General features: G+C 49.2%; 1 protein-coding gene across 1 annotated transcript in view; it reads left to right on the top strand.

Annotated features, from left to right (window-relative positions):
• The first annotated feature begins 4,954 nt into the window (after positions 1 to 4,954).
• Positions 4,955 to 20,676, top strand: part of LOC147017525 (uncharacterized) — a 107,715-nt gene continuing 91,993 nt past the window's right edge. The window contains exon 1 of the mRNA XM_085847241.1: positions 4,955 to 5,216. Within this exon, the coding sequence (XP_085703367.1) occupies positions 5,042 to 5,216 (175 nt within the window). The 5' untranslated portion in view covers positions 4,955 to 5,041. The remainder of the gene's footprint in view (positions 5,217 to 20,676) is intronic.

Raw genomic sequence — 20,676 nt, 5'->3', positions numbered from 1 at the left:
CGATTTAATACACCAAGTGGAGGTTCGTGGATTAAGAGGTAGTCGGATTTTATACACCAAGTGGAGGTTCGTGGATTAATAAGTAGTCGGATTTTATACACGAAGTAGAGGTTCGTGGATTAAGAGGTAGTCCGATTTAATACACCAAGTGGAGGTTCGTGGATTAAGAGGTAGTCGGATTTTATACACCAAGTGGAGGTTCGTGGATTAAGAGGTAGTCGGATTTTATACATGAAGTGGAGGTTCGTGGATTAATAGGTGGTCGGATTTTGTGCACGAAGTGGAGGTTCGTGGATTAAGAGGTAGTCGGATTTTATACACGAAGTAGAGGTTCGTGGATTAATAGGTAGTCGGATTTTATACACGGAGTAGAGGTTCGTGGATTAATACGTAGTCCGATTTAATACACCAAGTGGAGGTTCGTGGATGAAAAGGTAGTCGGATTTTATACACGAAGTGGAGGTTCGTGGATTAAGAGGTAGTTGGATTTTATACACCAAATGGAGGTTCGTGGATTAAGAGGTGGTCGGATTTTATACACGAAGTGGAGGTTCGTGGATGAAAAGGTAGTCGGATTTTATACACCAAGTGGAGGTTCGTGGATTAAGAGGTAGTTGGATTTTATACACCAAATGGAGGTTCGTGGATTAAGAGGTGGTCGGATTTTATACACGAAGTGGAGGTTCGTGGATTAATAGGTAGTCGGATTTTATACACCAAATGGAGGTTCGTGGATTAATAGGTAGTCGGATTTTATACACCAAATGGAGGTTCGTGGATTAAGAGGTGGTCGGATTTTATACACCAAGTGGTGGTTTGTGGATTAAGAGGTAGTTGGATTTAATACACCAAGTGGAGGTTCGTGGATTATGAGGTAGTCGGATTTTAAACACCAAGTGGAGATTCGTGGATTAATAGGTAGTCGGATTTTATACACCAAGTGGAGGTTCGTGGATTAAGAGGAAGTCGGATTTTATACACGAAGTGGTGGTTTGTGGATTAACAGGAAGTTGGATTTTCCACATGAAGTGGAGGTTCGTGGATTAAGAGGTAGTTGGATTTTATACACCAAGTGGTGGTTTGTGGATTAAGAGGTCGTCGGATTTTATACACCAAGTGGAGGTTCGTGGATTAATAGGTGGTCGGATTTTATACACCAAGTGGTGGTTCGTGGAGTAAGAGGTAGTCGGATTTTAGACACCAAATGGAGGTTCGTGGATTAAGAGGTAGTCAGATTTTATACACCAAGTGGAGGTTCGTGGATTAAGAGGTAGTCGGATTTTATACTCGAAGTGGAGGTTCGTGGATTCATAGGTAGTCGGATTTTGTGCACAAAGTGGAGGTTCGTGGATTAATAGGTAGTCGGATTTTATACACGAAGTAGAGGTTCGTGGATTAATAAGTAGTCGGATTTTATACACGAAGTAGAGGTTCGTGGATTAATAGGTAGTTGGATTTTATACACCAAGTGGAGGTTCGTGGATTAATAAGTAGTCGGATTTTATACACGAAGTAGAGGTTCGTGGATTAATACGTAGTCCGATTTAATACACCAAGTGGAGGTTCGTGGATTAAGAGGTAGTCGGATTTTATACACCAAGTGGAGGTTCGTGGATTAATAAGTAGTCGGATTTTATACACGAAGTAGAGGTTCGTGGATTAAGAGGTAGTCCGATTTAATACACCAAGTGGAGGTTCGTGGATTAAGAGGTAGTCGGATTTTATACACCAAGTGGAGGTTCGTGGATTAAGAGGTAGTCGGATTTTATACATGAAGTGGAGGTTCGTGGATTAATAGGTGGTCGGATTTTGTGCACGAAGTGGAGGTTCGTGGATTAAGAGGTAGTCGGATTTTATACACGAAGTAGAGGTTCGTGGATTAATAGGTAGTCGGATTTTATACACGGAGTAGAGGTTCGTGGATTAATACGTAGTCCGATTTAATACACCAAGTGGAGGTTCGTGGATGAAAAGGTAGTCGGATTTTATACACGAAGTGGAGGTTCGTGGATTAAGAGGTAGTTGGATTTTATACACCAAATGGAGGTTCGTGGATTAAGAGGTGGTCGGATTTTATACACGAAGTGGAGGTTCGTGGATGAAAAGGTAGTCGGATTTTATACACGAAGTGGAGGTTCGTGGATTAAGAGGTAGTTGGATTTTATACACCAAATGGAGGTTCGTGGATTAAGAGGTGGTCGGATTTTATACACGAAGTGGAGGTTCGTGGATTAATAGGTAGTCGGGTTTTATACACCAAATGGAGGTTCGTGGATTATGAGGTAGTCGGATTTTAAACACCAAGTGGAGATTCGTGGATTAATAGGTAGTCGGATTTTATACACCAAGTGGAGGTTCGTGGATTAAGAGGAAGTCGGATTTTATACACGAAGTGGTGGTTTGTGGATTAACAGGAAGTTGGATTTTCCACATGAAGTGGATGTTCGTGGATTAAGAGGTAGTTGGATTTTATACACCAAGTGGTGGTTTGTGGATTAAGAGGTCGTCGGATTTTAGACACCAAATGGAGGTTCGTGGATTAAGAGGTAGTCAGATTTTATACACCAAGTGGAGGTTCGTGGATTAAGAGGTAGTCGGATTTTATACTCGAACTGGAGGTTCGTGGATTCATAGGTAGTCGGATTTTGTGCACAAAGTGGAGGTTCGTGGATTAATAGGTAGTCGGATTTTATACACGAAGTAGAGGTTCGTGGATTAATAAGTAGTCAGATTTTATACACGAAGTAGAGGTTCGTGGATTAATAGGTAGTTGGATTTTATACACCAAGTGGAGGTTCGTGGATTAATAAGTAGTCGGATTTTATACACGAAGTAGAGGTTCGTGGATTAATACGTAGTCCGATTTAATACACCAAGTGGAGGTTCGTGGATTAAGAGGTAGTCGGATTTTATACACCAAGTGGAGGTTCGTGGATTAATAAGTAGTCGGATTTTATACACGAAGTAGAGGTTCGTGGATTAAGAGATAGTCCGATTTAATACACCAAGTGGAGGTTCGTGGATTAAGAGGTAGTCGGATTTTATACACCAAGTGGAGGTTCGTGGATTAAGAGGTAGTCGGATTTTATACATGAAGTGGAGGTTCGTGGATTAATAGGTGGTCGGATTTTGTGCACGAAGTGGAGGTTCGTGGATTAAGAGGTAGTCGGATTTTATACACGAAGTAGAGGTTTGTGGATTAATAGGTGGTCGGATTTTGTGCACGAAGTGGAGGTTTGTGGATTAAGAGGTAGTTGGATTTTATACATGAAGTGGAGGTTCGTGGATTAATAAGTAGTCGGATTTTATACACGAAGTAGAGGTTCGTGGATTAATAGGTAGTCGGATTTTATACATGGAGTAGAGGTTCGTGGATTAATACGTAGTTCGATTTAATACACCAAGTGGAGGTTCGTGGATTAAGAGGTAGTCGGATTTTATTCACCAAGTGGAGGTTTGTGGATTAAGAGGTAGTCGGATTTTATACATGAAGTGGAGGTTCGTGGATTAATAGGTGGTCGGATTTTGTGCACGAAGTGGAGGTTCGTGGATTAAGAGGTAGTCGGATTTTATACTCGAAGTGGAGGTTCGTGGATTCATAGGTAGTCGGATTTTGTGCACGAAGTGGAGGTTCGTGGATTAAGAGGTAGTCGGATTTTATACACGAAGTAGAGGTTTGTGGATTAATAGGTGGTCGGATTTTGTGCACGAAGTGGAGGTTTGTGGATTAAGAGGAAGTTGGATTTTATCCATGAAGTGGAGGTTCGTGGATTCATAGGTAGTCGGATTTTATACACGAAGTAGAGGTTCGTGGATTAATAGGTAGTCGGATTTTATACACCAAGTGGAGGTTCGTGGATGAAGAAGTAGTCGGATTTTATACACCAAGTGGAGGTTCGTGGATGAAGAAGTCGTCGGATTTTATACATGCTGTGGAGGTTCGAGGGGTCATTCCTACCCCCCGGGCGATCTTGTCTTTTTCACAATGTGATTTAAACGTCACTGCACCCACGGTTCGGTTGACAGGTAAGATGGCCTTGAGGTGTGCACACATTCACCTGGAATCTGTCTCACCTGTGTTCGAATCTCGACCCGGGTATAAACTGTCATCCTGGTGTTTCACAGGCACAATGATTCATCAATGTGTGTGTGTCCTGTCTCGATTGGACGTTAAGCTGGGCGTCCCGTCTGCTGGCATTCGTTAGTGGACGTCAAAGATCCCATGGTGTCCTTCCTGAGGAGGAGAGCTATCGCAGGCACCCTGAACAAATTACAAATTCCTTTCCGAACGTCACGTTCACCCTCCCCAAAAGTTAGCTGTGCATGTTGATCAGTGGTTGGAGCGGCCAAGGTCTTGCATTTCATTCGAGCCACGAGTTAAGTCGATCCGACTACAACTACAAATGACCAGTCGCACGTTGCGGCACCAACACTCTCCGAGGTGTTTAAACAAGAAAAAACGCAGATATTAAATGGCGTCATCAATAGAGCGCTGGCAGCGTAATGTACACAGGCCCCTGGGAGTGAGCAGAGCGAGAGGAGACACCCTGATCCGTATCGGATGTGTCGGACACGTTGAGTCCGATCAGCCATCATGGTCCACGCGCTTTGTTTGATCATCTGAGATTTGTTAAAATCCAGGAGCCACGCCCCTTGAGCCACGCCCCTTGAGCCACGCCCTTGAGCCACGCCCCTTGAGCCACGCTCCTTGAGCCACGCCCCTTGAGCCACGCCCCTTGAGCCACGCCCTTGAGCCACGCCCTTGAGCCACGCCCCTGAGCCACGCCCCTCAGATGCATATTTTACACTCTCCTTTCTCTCCTCGTTTAATCGTCTCATCATCATCGACTGTTTCACCTCGAAATCCAAACCTCATTTTGAGTATCAAAACGTTACACACCCAAAACGACCACGCCCCTCCCCGAGAGCGACCACGCCCCTCCCCGAGAGCGACCACGCCCCTCCCCGAGAGCGACCTTTTAAAAACGATCTGCCATCGCTCCATTCACTGCATGCGTTGGTGTCTGTCGCAGGTGTAAAGATGACCAGCACGATCTCCGCGGGATTCCGCGGAGCCAAGCTGGACCCGGCGGTCGCTCCCTGGGCGAAGACCCACGACGAGCCGATCCTCGGAGCACCCGCTCGCCTGCTCGCCGTGCTCGGAGACCCGGGATGTGTCGATCAGCTCCGCACCAGCGCTGCGGACATTGAGCGAGGTGCGACCACCTGTTTTGTCCGTCTGCGACACGAATGGCATCATCATTCGTCCATCCGCACATCATCCCCTTTGTCGACTGTCCATGCTTTTTTGCCTTTTCCCTTTCCACCGGTCTCATTGGGAAATGTGTGTGTGTGTGTGTGTGTGTGTGTGTGTGTGTGTGTGTGTGTGTGTGTGTGTGTGTGTGTGTGTGTGTGTGTGTGTGTGTGTGTGTGTGTGTGTGTGTGTGTGTGTGTGTGTGTGTGTGTGTGTGTGTGTGTGTTATTAATAATATTGATGTGGACACGTACTCTACAGATGGCTGCGTGTCCTGCTTCATTAACACCTGTCGGCTTGTCTGCCACCCCGATTTGCCGGTCTGTCTGTCTGCTCGTCTCGCGACGCTCACGTCCATTTTCATGCCAGCTTCAATCATCATTTAACAGATTTCCCCTTTTAAACTTCATGTTTTTTCCCCTTAAACATGTCTTTCAATCCTGACAAATCTCATACTTTCACGATGTCTCTCCGAAAGGACCATTGGGACCCCCCCCCACCCCCCATCTACTTTTTTAACAATCCTCTGGAAGAAATCCTTTCTTTCAAGCTTCTAGGGTCTCACTATCTGCTATGATCTTTCCTGCGAAAGCCACATTTCCATCCTGGCCTCCAAAGCCAGTCGCCAATTGGGCATCCTCCATCATGTAAGGTCCTTCCTCGGCACACCTCAGCTCCTGCCAACACACTAAGCTTTCATCCGCAGCTTGATGGAGTACTGCTCTCCCCTCTGGGCTGGTGCTCCTGCCTTTCACCTTTCTCGGCTTCACGCTGCGGAAACCAAGGCATTTCGGATCATTGGTATCTCCAGTGATGAGGCTGAGTCTTTGGGTCTCCTCTCACTCTGTCACCGCAGGCAGGTCAGTGGTCTTTCTGTCTTCTACCGTCTCCTCTCCGGTCTCGCCACCCCACCCCCTCCCCTACTCTGTCTGAGACATGTCCCTCCCATATTTCCGCAGGGCACTCAAGGTCTGCCAGTAACCCCCTTCTGCTAAAACTACCATAATCAATGCTCACCTTCGCTCTTTCATTCCTCTATTTTCCCACCTTTGGAATAAACTCCCACACTCTCCTCAATCCCACTCTTCCCTCCAGGTCTTCAAAACATCCGTTCACCACCACCTCTTATTTTACCCCATTCAAAACCACGATCTTTTCTACCCCCGTTAATCCACCCCAAACCTACCGCCTTCAAATTCCCTGTCGTGTAAGGACCCGAAAGTCCCTGTAGTGTCCATCTTGTTCACCCCGTGTACCCCGCCCCATCCCTCTCCCTTCCACAGATCTCCTCATGTCTTTGTTCCCCACTGTTTTGTCCTTCTCTCTTGTCTCCTGCTCTCCTTGTTGTACGTTCTGTGTGTCCGCTCTCATACGAGCCTCAACGGTGTATACAAAAATAAATAAATAAATAAAACTTCCTTTTGTCTGAACAATTATTGGAAAAAATGACTTTGTACACATGTCACATTTGTTTTGTGTTTTTTGTGACTTTGTTTTGTGAAACTTTGTACACACGTCACATCCAGTCTTTGTCTTCATGATAAAATAACCAGGACAGGTCAAAATGAAGGGTTTTAGTCCGACAGGTTTCAGCTCTTGCTGTTATCTCTCAACCATTAGGCATCTCACAATATGGTTTCCGTAATAATTGTGTAATGTTCAACTTTCCACCGTCGCTAAGCCTTATGTAACTCCCAAAATATAGGTTTTTCAAAAAAAAATTCAAAATTATCATCGATTAAATGTGGGATGGAGCTATGCGCACTCGCCTGTGTTCAAATCCCGACCCAGCTATAAACTGTCACCGTGGTGGTTCGCGAGGGACCTTAAGCCGAAGTGTCTCCGTCCGCTGATAATTCGTTGTTGGACGTTAAAGGTGTCATTTACGAACAATAGGTGACTTGTCACCGACAATGACCGAATTTCAAATCGACAACAGGTCTTGCCAGCATGTTCGTGAAAGACCTGGGCTAAAAACGTTCTCCGGGCAATCCCCATGAGTTGGGAATAATTGTAGCCGTTGAAGAAGTAGATCATTAATTAGCTATTTGTCTTCTTGTCTGGCATGGTGGAGATAGAGATGCGCACACTCACCTCGGAGCCGACTAGCCTGGGTTTAAACTGTCATCTTTCACAGGCAAGGTGATTCATCAAGGTGTGTTCCATCCTTCGGATGGACGTTAAACTGGGCATCCCGTCTGCTGCTGTTCATAGGTGGACGTTAAAGATCCCACAGTGTCTTTCGCAAAGAGTAGGCGAGGTATCACCTACACCCTGAACAGAATACCAAATTCCTGTCCTGACTACCACTGTGAAAGCAATGGCAACCCACATAGTGTAATCGTTGCCGTGAGACTGCTTTGGCAACAAGCAGAACGCAAGAAAGAACACCTCCTCCTTGTCATGTTCTCCATCTGTCTCATTCTCAAAACAACTCTCATTCCCCTACCACAACCACTGTCCCACAATCAGTGTTTATTTTTTCTTTCCTTTCCCCATTCCCTCCTTCTCCATGCTTTCTCCTGCACCTTCCAGTCCCCACACTGTGCTTGGCTTCACCATATATAGCACCAAAAGGCACAGATTCAAATAATTCATCTGCCCACAGTTTTAAAGTTATTGGACAATTCGAACAGACAAGAATGGTGGCATGGAAACAGTATGAACACAAAAAGGTCGACACAGTTCAAAAAGTACAAAAAAGCAACTTGTTCAATGACACACCGTATTCCACTTCTAAATATCTGAATGTCTGAGATGGACAAAGTTTTAATGGTCGGTGTGAACATTTTTTGGGGGAGACATTTGTGTGTAAGTATCGAATTCTGTTATAATCTGCAGAAGTCGGTGAGGAATAAAGTTGTGCGGATGAATGTGGATGTTAAAGGATAATGAATGAATGCACGACAGAATGACCTGAGCAAAGAGGTGAAGGAAGAAAAGGCATAAAAGGAGATCCACGTATCCTCGCTTCGACCTGGCACGAGGTCGGTAGGTGGGGAGCAAGCGACATGAAGGGTAGTGCAGGTGAAGAATACAAGACGACGGATGGTGAATGGGCAGTTAGAAGAGGTGAGGAAGGGGAATGTCAATGGAACGAGAAGGAAATAATTCAGGCCAAAGTGTAATGAGATCAGATATCAATTTGGTCACTTCTTGTACGAGTACAGGTGAACCTCACCTACACGTTTCGTTGTTCGACTCTTACGACGTGGATTCCTCAAGCTGACTTACAAGTACTGTATCTGTCTTTCAAATGACGGATCTTGCTGCAGTAGGAATTGAGGAAGGGTATCTTGGCATAGAAGCGGACAATGAGTCACATCGTGCAGTGGGTGTGCAATGTGGACTGCAACCAAATAAGGAGCAGTGGAAACGTCCCAGAGATGACAAACACTTGCGATCGATGGTTGTCCATGATGTTCTACTTTGTCGGTTAGTGTAACATAAAATATTCATGTTGAAAAGCCATCCACGGAAGAGTGTAGCAAGAAAGATTGCAGAGCGCACACGTGTTGGTAGCTTGTGCCATTGAAATGTGGAGCACGTGACGGCGTATCATTTCAAGTTGATCGTAATGATAAGTGAAGAGACTGCCAGCATGCGCCTTAGAGGTAGAGTTCCTACCCTGGAGCAGCCTAGTTTGGGTTCCCAACCTGACTGTTTACTGTAAAACTGTTTTGCTGAGAGGGGGGAGGCTCTCCATACCCTCCTTCAGAGTTTGGAGGGGAGGTTAAGCCAGCTGTCCACTCTACTGGCATTTTCTTTTGCCTTGTGGACATTAAAGTCACATAGCACCGTCTTCAAAGAAAGCCCAATGCATGCTGGTATCATGGCTAAAATCCCTGCCTTTACTGTGGACTGCTTCAGCGGCATCCTCCATCCATCCATTGGGACCATACTCTGTGCAGAGCGTTGGTGCTGCCTAAGCAGTCTCCTTGACTATTGGGCACAATCCCGGACAGGTCACCACTCCGACACAGTATACCAGCAAGCTGGCACTCGTTTTGTCAACCTCTGAAGGATGACAGGCTGAGTCAACCCCACCTGGTATTAATTCGACAGCCGAGTGGGTTTTGAACTCAGGATCCTAATATCCCAAGCCTACCACCCTAACCATGGAGCCAACACCAGGCAATGTAGCAGCATCCTGCGATGGCAGTAACAATCTGTCCTGGTTAAGTCGTCAGTACAAAATGGAAACGTTCAAATTCTAGTACTCCCCGATGCCTTCTCGGAAGAGGAGGGGAGCGTTTATTATCATACCCGAAGCAAGGTAAGGCGATATCATTTTTCAAGTTGTGGAACTGAATGAATTGGATGGCAATCTCTAATGCCAATGGTAAAATTGAGTCACAGATAAGCGGCCGCATTGAAATCTGAATGTAAGAGGGATGGGTGATGGGTAACATTATACTGCACAACACAGAACAAAGGGGGAGGTGATTTTTAATGCTGATCCTCATGTTGAGGAGCTATGCTGGTGAAAAAAAAATGATGTGAAACAGACAATAGATCAATGATTTGTTACAACATCGTGTCGAGACTCAGTTTATATATATATATATATATATATATATATATATATATATTGTTGTGGTTACCAGATTCGCAAACCACCATTCAGGTCCCTTAGGTGAGGTATCTCGGTAAGTGCATGTGTAGTTAGGCCCAAACCCGTTGTCTAGTGGGAATACATGTCATTTATACGTGCTGCGACTCTTCAGGATAGCCGTTTTTCTTTTACTATCTTTATTTTGGACCAATCGCCACCATCACAACCACAACATCAACCACCGACCACAACCACCGCTTCACCACAACCGCCACGACCTTTACCGTCACAACTCGCCACCATCGCATCGCCGTCGTCTCGCGCCACTCATGGGCACCGATGCTGGACTCGTGTAGGGCGCACGTTGAACAGCGTGTACAAAATCACGGATTTTCTGCTTCAAAAACGGATCCAAAACGACACACGCCCACTTTTTGCCGTCCAATCGGTGAGCGAGGGGTGAATTCCTGCCCCCAGGGCGATCGATATATGCAAATTTGTGGATCAAAAAGCCTTCACGCCCACTTTTTCTCGGGCCAATGGGGAGCGAGTTGAAAGGTCAAAGGGAGGGGGTCAAAGGCGAAGTTACGGGGGGATAAAAGGACGGTGTTCGTCAGTAAAAGGGTAGTAAGAAGTCGGAACGAGGAAGGAACGAGCAGTAAGAAGTCGGAACGAGGAAGGAACGAGTAGTAAGAAGTCGGAACGAGGAAGAAAGTAGTAAGAAGTCGGAACGAGGAAGAAGGGAGTCGTAAAGGTCGGAACGAGGCGAAGGAGAGTCGGAACGGAGGGGACGAGCTGTGGAGAGGCGGCGAGTCGGACGAAGGGTGCTCGCGTCGTGCAAGGAGCTGCGCGCCCGAGGGAGGCCGGCAGCGCGACCTGGCCGAGGTGGAGACGCTCGTCGCACATAATAAAGATCCTCTATACCCCGAGCATCAGCAACCCCCTCCTGTTTCCCCCCCGCGCTGAGATAGTGCGACCAAGGGGCCCCCGTTCCCACCCCCTGCCAGGCACTGTCCACGAGGCCCGCGGGTTGCGGGGCCATCGCCGCTCCGCGTCTCATCACCAGACGGGTAGGCCCGACCAGGTCTCGGCCCCAGGCCTACCTCATTCTTGAGGGTATTTCTTTTCCTTGGTTTTGGGTATGTGTTGTCGGCGCCGTCTGTGAAGTAGAATTGTATAAGTGTTGCCGTGTGCTCGGTAGTCGGAATTAGCTCTGCACTGTGTTTTCACTTTTATGTTTGCTTTTATGTAAATGGAATTGTGTTTTCTTTTTGTGTGCATTTGGTGGAATTGTATTTGTGTGCTTCCCGTGTGCCGAGAATAAACGTGCTTTATTGTTGAACTGTTCTCCCGCTCGCTCGCGTCTTTTCCTCCATTGAATCCCCATCTTGCTTCACGTAAAGGGTTGGTAGTGGGCTGAATACGCCCGATAATTAATCGAACCGTCGAGGTCGACGATAACACCGCTCGGTTATTCTGATAGTACGGAACGGGTCGCTTGGTGGCCCGTGTCCGAAGTCGACCTGCGGCGAGTGCGATCGCCCGGTCTACCCTCCGCGTGGGTACTTAGGTAGTTCGAATTTGGCGAGCAACCCTATCCCACGCGGGGCTGATTGGCTCGATCGCGGTGAGACCGAAAGGTCCACCCGTGACTGGTTCCCGGCGTTAGTCCGAGAGGGTCACGACTGGATTGTCCGTCCGGTGGGCGACGTGCCGCGATTCGAGTTACGTGGCCGTCGCACGCCGGCGGGCGCGAAGACCGCAACACTGGTGTCAGGTCGTGCGATACAAATCCATCGCCCTCCTCGCGGCACTGGTATCGGAGAACAGGAAAACGGGCTCTCCTGTCTCCGGCTAAATTTACGGGAATCGGTCCAGGGGTGAGAGAAGCGACCCCCGATTCCCTCCAAATTACCAGCGAGCAAATTAACCCTTCACGAGAAGCAAGATGGCGTCTCAAGGCGAGCGGGAGCCGGGGGTATTAGAAATGGATGTAGAATGTGTAGGATCCATGGTCCAGGATGGAATCCCCGAGCAGGAAATGTTGATTGTGCAGGAACACGGACTCGCCCAACTGAACCCAGGGCCCGAGGCGGCAGCGGCCGCGGTGTATGACACCCCCCCCCCCCTCTCCACCAAGACCCTTCCCCAACCCTTGCCGAAACGGCTCAGCTGAGTGCATCCAACATGGCCCAGCTATGCGCCATGCTGGCGGCAATGAACAAACAAATGAATGAAGTGAAAACGACGATGGATACAAATACAAATGAAATAAAAAACGAAATGAAAGGCATGAACGAAACGATGGATGCGAATACACAGCAAATGAGGGAGGAAATGAAAGAACTACGGGGTGAGACGCAGAACATGGGCCGATGCCTGCAGGCGGGCATGAAGGCCGTGACCAGGGAGCTGGGAATGGCGACTCCACGTGTGGGAGCAAACGAGCTGGAAGGGGGTGCAACGGCTGACAGGCCGGCGGTGGAGGCGGGTGAAAAAATAATTCAGGGAACGTGTTGGGCGAGGGTCGTGACGATGACCGAAAGGGAAAAATTAAATGGGGAGACCAAAACGTGTGAGACGAGACACGAGGTGACGACAACGGAAATAATAGTTGAGACGAGGGAGGTAAAGGGTGAAGAGTTGGCAGAGACACGGGAGACAGAAAAAATAGAGGGAAGACTACACGATGAAGACGGGGTAAGTGACGCGCACGCACACACGGAGGTAGTGGAGGACAATGGGGTGAGCTCGCGGAGCGTGTTGGGACCCGGTGCGAGCAGCGGGATGGCCTCCTCCAGGAACGAGGGGAGGGAGTATGCCCCCTTGAGGCGAGTCACGACCAGGTGAGTTCGGTCGTGTTTTGCGAGGTTGAGGGGACGAGTGCTGTGGACGGGTGCACGGAGAGCTTGGGGGGTGTAGAGGCCCCGGAGACCCTTGTGGGGACACAAATCCCCAGTGTGGTTGTCCCTGTGTGTGTGGTGCAAGGCGTGAGTGCGTCCCCGTGTGTGGAAGCGACCCCGTGTGTGAGTGGTGTGGTGGTGATGGTGCTGGAGTGCGTGCTTCCCAGCACGCCGTGTTTGGATGAGGCACCGTGTGTGGATGAGGAACCGTGTGTGGAAGAGGCCGTGTGTGTGAGTGAAACGGCCAGTATGAGGAGGTACCGCGGGTGAGTGCCCCCGCGTGTATGAGTGAGGCACGGTGTGTGGATGAGGCACAGCGGTTGAGTGCCCTCGCGTGTGTGGGTGAGGCACCGCGGGTGAGTGCCCCCGCGCGAGTGAATAGAGCACCACGTGTGAGTAGTATGGTTTGTGTGAGTAGTGAGGCACGCGTGAGTGAACGGCCGTGTGCAAGGTCGCTGTGTGCCAGGGAGACCGTGTGTGTGAGAGAGCGGTATGTGAGGGAGATGTCGGTTGGCATGCGGGAGCACGCAGCCGCGTCTCCCGGTGTGAATGTGATGGTGTGGACTGTGTGCGTCGTAACACGCAGGTGTGCGTGGGTGGAATGGAGGCGACGACGGCGACATGTAAAGAAAGAAAGCCGAGTAGCGGCTGTAGTTGTTTCAGGGACCGTGCCGGGTTCGCCCAGCAGTGAGCACGCGGTTCGTGCTGTGCAACGCACGAGACCACCACGTGCTCGCTTGCGAGAGTGAAGTCCCGGTCCGGAAACGCACGCGGTGGATTTGCCGGATCCCTGCGGACGGACAAAGTTTAGGCAGGTAAATGGATTTGGACCGGACGGGTTCTCCACGCGATCGTGTGTGTTAAGCTCCAACGGGCAAAGCACATGTGTTCGCGTGGGGAACCCCTCGAGACGTGTGGCTTGTGTTTTTTTTTATGCGCACGGTGACGTCATGGCTGCACGTGGGGTTGGAATCCGGCAGGAGGGGTATCTCTGCCGGATGGTCCCGTCCAAGGAGGGACGAGGAACACGTGCAGCTGCATGACGTCACGGGCAGGTGCAAAGTGCGCGAGCTCTGAGTTGCCGCGCAGGTGCTGGGCATGAAAAAAAAAAAAAAAAAGGGAAAAACAAGCCTCACTTTCGGGTGTACAGGATTCCCCTGGGCACAGGATGGAAACTAGTTAGGGGGAAGGGTTAGCTTAGTTAGACCGACTTCATGGGGCAGGGGTAAGTCCTCATGGAGTCCGTGGAATGGATTAGGTAGAGGGATTGTAGCCAGATTTAGGTTGGGAAATAAAATGATTTATTTGGAGACAGAGACAGACAGTGAATGTGTAGAGGGGACGTAGTTTAGCTACGTAGTGTTAAAAGGAACGTGCTATAGTTTAAGGGACGACGTGGGAGCACGAGTTAGTTAGGGGATGTAGTTAGAAGGATGGCAGAGTTCAGCGGTGAGTGTGTTGAAGAGTTGTTGGTGAGTTATGATGTGGAGACATGTTGAGTGAGTGAGGCCAGCGGGTCTGTGTGTATGGAGCGAATGGGGAATGCATGGTGCGATGAGTGATTGGGGGGAGGAGTGACTCCCGCCCAAGGGACCCCGGGGTCAGAGTAAAGTGAGATAGCTGGGTTAGTCAAATTGAAAAATGGAGGTCGTTTTGCTGTTGGTGGGAATGTAGGCTCGAGACCCATTTGGAGGGTGCAGGAGCCCTGTTGACGGGCTTGGGAGCGTGGCTGCGAAGGTGAGTATCGCTGAGTGGGTACCCCGGGCACCAGGCTAGTAGACATGGGCCCATGGGGGCCGGGATAGAGTAGTGGGCACGGGTGCGCCTGCTTGGTGTGGGGGCCCGGCGCCATTAGCCGCGTGGGCAGTGTTGTGGGCACGGGTGACCCTCGGAAAGGGGCCCGGGAGGCCGGCCTGCCACGTGTGCGTTTCAGGGGAGGTGCCATGGGGGCACTCCCCGGTGTTAGGGAGCTGGTAGGCTCGGAGGCAGTGTAGTGCCCGGGGTGCCATAGCGGGAGATTCGGCAGAGGGTCGTGCCTGCCAAAAGGGAGCCACGTGTCCCAGCCAGGAGACCGTGTGAGGGCACGGAGAGAAATTGGGGGCGAGGCCCGAAATTGTAAGGACACCAACACAGGCGACGGGAATCTGGGTTGTTAGAACCAATAGTTTAAGCGAGAAGCGCTTGTTGAAAGCCCCGGGGTAGTTTAACAGTTAAATGGTTAGGGTAGATTAGGAGATGTACCCCTCCGCACCATCCATCCCCTCGCTGTCGTTGTGGGCCGCTGGACCCACTTGGTGTTAAGATCGCTGAACTCTGGGGAGGCCATTCTGAGGCTTGAGTTGGGCCTCGACACAGGACGTTAGCTCTCCCTTGTTCCCCTCCGGGAAGGGAACGTAGGGGTTGGGAGTAGGCTAGGTGACAGAATAGGTTAGCCGAACAAGGACGATAAAGGGGGTTAGGGGACGATTTATAGTGGGGAAGTAAAAATAAAAAAAAAACAAAAAAAAATAAGTTGGGGCTAAGTTGGTTTTTCACAAATTAAGGGAGTGGGTATGTACAGTGACAGGCAAAGGCGATAGGTTGGGAGGGAGACAGGTAGGTAGGTCCGAGCCCGCCTTCCAAGTGGCCAGCACCACCGCACTCCCTCCACCAACTTCCACTGACGGCAAAGGCTGGCCAACTTCATCGGCTGGCCGTGTTTTGCTTCAAGGCGGAGGCCGGCCAACTTCATCGGCAGCTGTTGTTTTGCTGCAAGGCCTGTGCCATCGGCTGGCCGTGTTTGCTTCAAGGCCTGTGCCGGCCAGTTCATCTGCTGGCTGTTTTTCTTCAAGGCCTGTGCCGGCCAGTTCATCTGCCGGCTGTGTTTGCCTGCAGCGGCCTTCTTCTGCGGGCTGCGTTTGCCTGCTGCCTTTGCCATGCCATGCCCACTGCCCCTGTTCACCAGCCCCCGTTCAATTTTTGCTTTGCCCCCCCTGTTCATTTCCATGTGCGCCAGGATCCGCAAGGCAACAGTTTGCAAGCTGCGAGAACTGCCCTGTTGGCAGCTACAACACGGGCCTGCAGTGGCGGCCCGTGCACCGTGTTTGCGTTCATGCATCCATTCGTTGTGCTCATTGCGTGTGCCACTTGAGCTGGCACGGAGACTGCGTTGTGCAGCCCAAGCACCGTTGTGGTTCACTGCGTTCAGTTCAAAAGGGAAGGCCTTGGACTGCGTGTGAGCAGCCAGCCACGTTCCGTCACCTGCATTGTTTGAGTCAGAGACTGCATGTGGGCAGCCTGGCTCCCTGCGAACTGCTTTCTTTTGCAGAGTTCAATGATCCTGGGCCATGGTTTAGTGTAAGATTTGTAAGTTAAGGTTAAGATGTACTGTACATATGAGTGCGCCCCCGGCATGTCTGTCTTAGCGCCGGCAATTTTATTTAAGTCGTCCGTGTGAGTGAGTTTGTTTAGATAGTTACGCAGCCGTCAGGTTATTTATTTTGGGGACACGAATACCATGAATGTCGCACTCAGGGATCCGTAGGTAAAATGTACTAGGGGAAAACTACACATGATGGCACACGAAAATTTGACGACTCGGGACGAGTCTGTAAAAGGGAAGGGGTAGTGTTGTGGTTACCAGATTCGCAAACCACCATTCAGGTCCCTTAGGTGAGGTATCTCGGTAAGTGCATGTGTAGTTAGGCCCAAACCCGTTGTCTAGTGGGAATACATGTCATTTATACGTGCTGCGACTCTTCAGGATAGCCGTTTTTCTTTTACTATCTTTATTTTTGGACCAATCGCCACCATCACAACCACAACATCAACCACCGACCACAACCACCGCTTCACCACAACCGCCACGACCTTTACCGTCACAACTCGCCACCATCGCATCGCCGTCGTCTCGCGCCACTCATGGGCACCGATGCTGGACTCGTGTAGGGCGCACGTTGAACAGCGTGTACAAAATCACGGATTTTCTCGTTCAACAACGGATCCAAAACGACACACGCCCACTTCTTGCCGTCCAATCGGTGAGCGAGGGGCGACTGGCCCCGCCCCAGGGCGATCGATATATGCAAATTTGTGGATCAAAGCCTTCACGCCCACTTTTTGTCGGGCCAATGGGGAGCGAGTTGAAAGGTCAAAGGGAGGGGGTCAAAGGCTACGGGGGATAAAGGACGGTGTTCGTCAGTAAAAGGGTAGTAAGAAGTCGGAACGAGGAAGGAACGAGCAGTAAGAAGTCGGAACGAGGAAGGAACGAGTAGTAAGAAGTCGGAACGAGGAAGAAAGTAGTAAGAAGTCGGAACGAGGAAGAAGGGAGTCGTAAAGGTCGGAACGAGGCGAAGGAGAGTCGGAACGGAGGGGACGAGCTGTGGAGAGGCGGCGAGTCGGACGAAGGGTGCTCGCGTCGTGCAAGGAGCTGCGCGCCCGAGGGAGGCCGGCAGCGCGACCTGGCCGAGGTGGAGACGCTCGTCGCACATAATAAAGATCCTCTATACCCCGAGCATCAGCAACCCCCCCCTCCTGTTTCCCCCCCCGCGCTGAGATAGTGCGACCAAGGGGGCCCCGTTCCCACTCCCCTGCCAGGCACTGTCCACGAGGCCCGCGGGTTGCGGGGCCATCGCCGCTCCGCGTCTCATCACCAGACGGGTAGGCCCGACCAGGTCTCGGCCCCAGGCCTACCTCATTCTTGAGGGTATTTCTTTTCCTTGGTTTTGGGTATGTGTTGTCGGCGCCGTCTGTGAAGTAGAATTGTATAAGTGTTGCCGTGTGCTCGGTAGTCGGAATTAGCTCTGCACTGTGTTTTCACTTTTATGTTTGCTTTTTATGTAAATGGAATTGTGTTTTCTTTTTTGTGTGCATTTGGTGGAATTGTATTTGTGTGCTTCCCGTGTGCCGAGAATAAACGTGCTTTATTGTTGAACTGTTCTCCCGCTTCGCTTCGTCTTTTCCTCCATTGAATCCCCATCTTGCTTCACGTAAAGGGTTGGTAGTGGGCTGAATACGCCCGATAATTAATCGAACCGTCGAGGTCGACGATAACACCGCCGGTTATTCTGATAGTACGGAACGGGTCGCTATGGCCCGTGTCTGAAGATCGACCTGCGGCGAGGTGCGAACGCCCGGTCTACCCTCCGCGTGGGTACTTAGGTAGTTCGAATTTGGCGAGCAACCCTATCCCACGCGGGCGCTGATTGGCTCGATCGCGGTGAGACCGAAAGGTCCACCCGTGACTGGTTCCCGGCGTTAGTCCGAGAGGGTCACGACTGGATTGTCCGTCCGGTGGGCGACGTGCCGCGATTCGAGTTACGTGGCCGTCGCACGCCGGCGGGCGCGAAATCCGCAACAATATATATATATATATATATATATATATATATATATATATATATATATATATATATATATATATATATATATATATATATATATATATATATATATATATATAAATACCCCGGTTAAAATAGGTGTACCATATCCCTGTGTCGTAAGAGGCGACCAGGGTTGCGTCAGGAAGGGCATCCGGCGTAAAACTTGTGCCAAATCACTATGCGGATCATACGGATGATCCGCTGTGGCGACCCCTAACGGGAGCAGCTGAAAGAAGAAGATATATATATATATATATATATATATATATATATATATATATATATATATATATATATATATATATATATATATATATATATATATATATATATATATAGTTTAAGAAGTGTAATTAAAAAAGAACCCCAACAATCCTATAATGGAAACAAAGGTTTTGACCACAGGGAGGGTTTTTGCACGTGTTGGTGAAAATCTGAGCTCCTCGTTTCCACCTCACGAAAGCTGTTTTCCAAACCAGATTCGTCATATTTTTTATGTTGTGTCTTTGTCTCGGACTTTCGGTGTTTCTGTTGTATACCATGCAATATTTCATGTTTATTCGTTCGTTGTTTGTGCTATTCGTTTCATTCGCTTCGTATTCTTCAAAGCCTGCCAAGGCCTTTCCTTGGATAAAAAGTGTATCTTGCTCTATTGCTTCTATCTCCTCCACACACTATCCAATTTCATCTTTGCTTCAGAAAATCAAAACAAACAAACAAACAAACAAACAAAAAAACCTCATTTTTTCACTCCTGCTTCTGGTTCTGGTTCTACATCTGCCACCCTTCTTTTCCTCCAAACAGAATATACATTAAATGCTTCCACTTCCTTTAAAAACATTTAAAATCAATTTTAAAATGCATTTCAACTCTTGTATCTCCTGCATGTGTTTTCCTTCTCCACCACAATACCTCCTCTTTTTCTTCTTCTTCTTCTTCTTCTTATTCACCACAAGGATTATTTTTCAGACATGTTTGTCAGCTCAACACTTGGTTCACCAACCATCCCCTCCACAAATACAGTACCATGCTTCTATGTGCCTTCAACATGCGATCTTATCGCCCATCCCATGATCTTCATCTCCCTTTGTCAAAGTTGGGAATTTTGAATCAGAATAAGTATCCACCCCCACACCACCTCCTCAAAGATTCATGTCCTCCCTTTCTGCATCCCTCCTCACCCCACCATTTCAATGCTTCCGCCTCACTCCACCCCTAAATGCTTCCCCCTCACCCTACCCTTTCAAACATTACCCCATACCCCACTCACATAAATATTCCCCCACACCCCACTCACTCAAACCTTCCCCCAACTCCCCCCCCACTCCCAAATCCTTACCTTGTCCTCAAAAGGTCTCTCCAATCCTACACCCTCCCAACACCTCTTCCCCATCCATCTCCAACTGTGTGGACCTCAATCATCTGGGGCCGTCACTCCAACCTGACAGATTTCTCAATCCAGGTCACTGGCAATAAACCAGCCATCATCTGTTTAACAGAATCCTTCCTCCTGCAGGACATCCTTAACTCCTTAGTGTCTCTCCCCGGTTATTGTCTCCTCTGATTTGATATGCCTGAACAACGTCACAGCGGCGGAGTTGCACTTTACATCAAGAACTAAATTTCTCACTATCCATGCACTGATCTTACACCTCCAGATTTGTCAGAACAGGCCAGATTACATCTGTGACTTGCTACAAGTACCATATAAACCTGTACTAACCTGTTTCATGGTCAGCATCTTGGCGACTAAACCGTTTCCCCCACCATGTTTCCTGGTGAGGAGGGTGTATGGACATGGACACCCAGCAGGATCAAAGACAAAACCTGTCAAAGGGCGGAGGAGCTCGTTGTGAGTCAATAGCCATCCATATCTAGTGCCCAACTGTGTTTGTGATAATCCTCCTGCAGTTGGGTTACTTTTTTTAAGGCGGTTCGTGGCAGGATTTGCACTCTGGCCACCGTAAAACCCTTCATTCTGCAAAACGAACCACAAAAAAAAAATCAGAAAACCCACTCCATGGGAGTACCTCCTGTGCAGATGCCCTCCATAGGGCAACTCACTGGATGATGGGATTGGGGAAAAGCCTTTGGGAACCTCACTCTTTGATGATAAGAGGAAAACCACGGGGTAACCTTCCCGGATCATAATGTGGAAGTGTGTGTCGGGGTGGTGCTGGGGTGTCGTCCACCAGATGGTGGTGTCCTTGGGTTAACTTGAGGCGGTCCCTTCGGGTGGGTGCCTGGAATGTCCTATCTCGAAGAGAGGATGATCACCTGTCTCTGTTATCATCTGAGCTCAAGCGTTTGAACATTGGTATTGCAGCACTCTCTGAGGTTCGGAGACCGGATTGTGGCGACATCATGGTGGGTGGTTACACCTACTACTGGTCTGGTCGCTCTGATGGTTATCATGCCCAAGGAGTTGCTGTAGCTGTGTCCAGTAAACTGATTCCAATGGTAATTGAGGTAACACTGGTCAAAGAGTGTATTATGGGACTAAGGATTCTTCACTCCTTGGGTGTCATTTCCCTGGTCTCAGTATATGCTCCGACTGAGGCGAGTGATCTCACCGTGAAGGACGCATTCTATGCCACGCTC

This window comes from Eptatretus burgeri, chromosome 11, assembly GCF_056783735.1.
Source record: "Eptatretus burgeri isolate ZD-2024b chromosome 11, Ebu_testis_v1, whole genome shotgun sequence".
Classification (NCBI taxonomy): Eukaryota; Metazoa; Chordata; class Myxini; order Myxiniformes; family Myxinidae; genus Eptatretus; species Eptatretus burgeri.
This window is presented reverse-complemented; position numbering and strand designations above follow the sequence as displayed.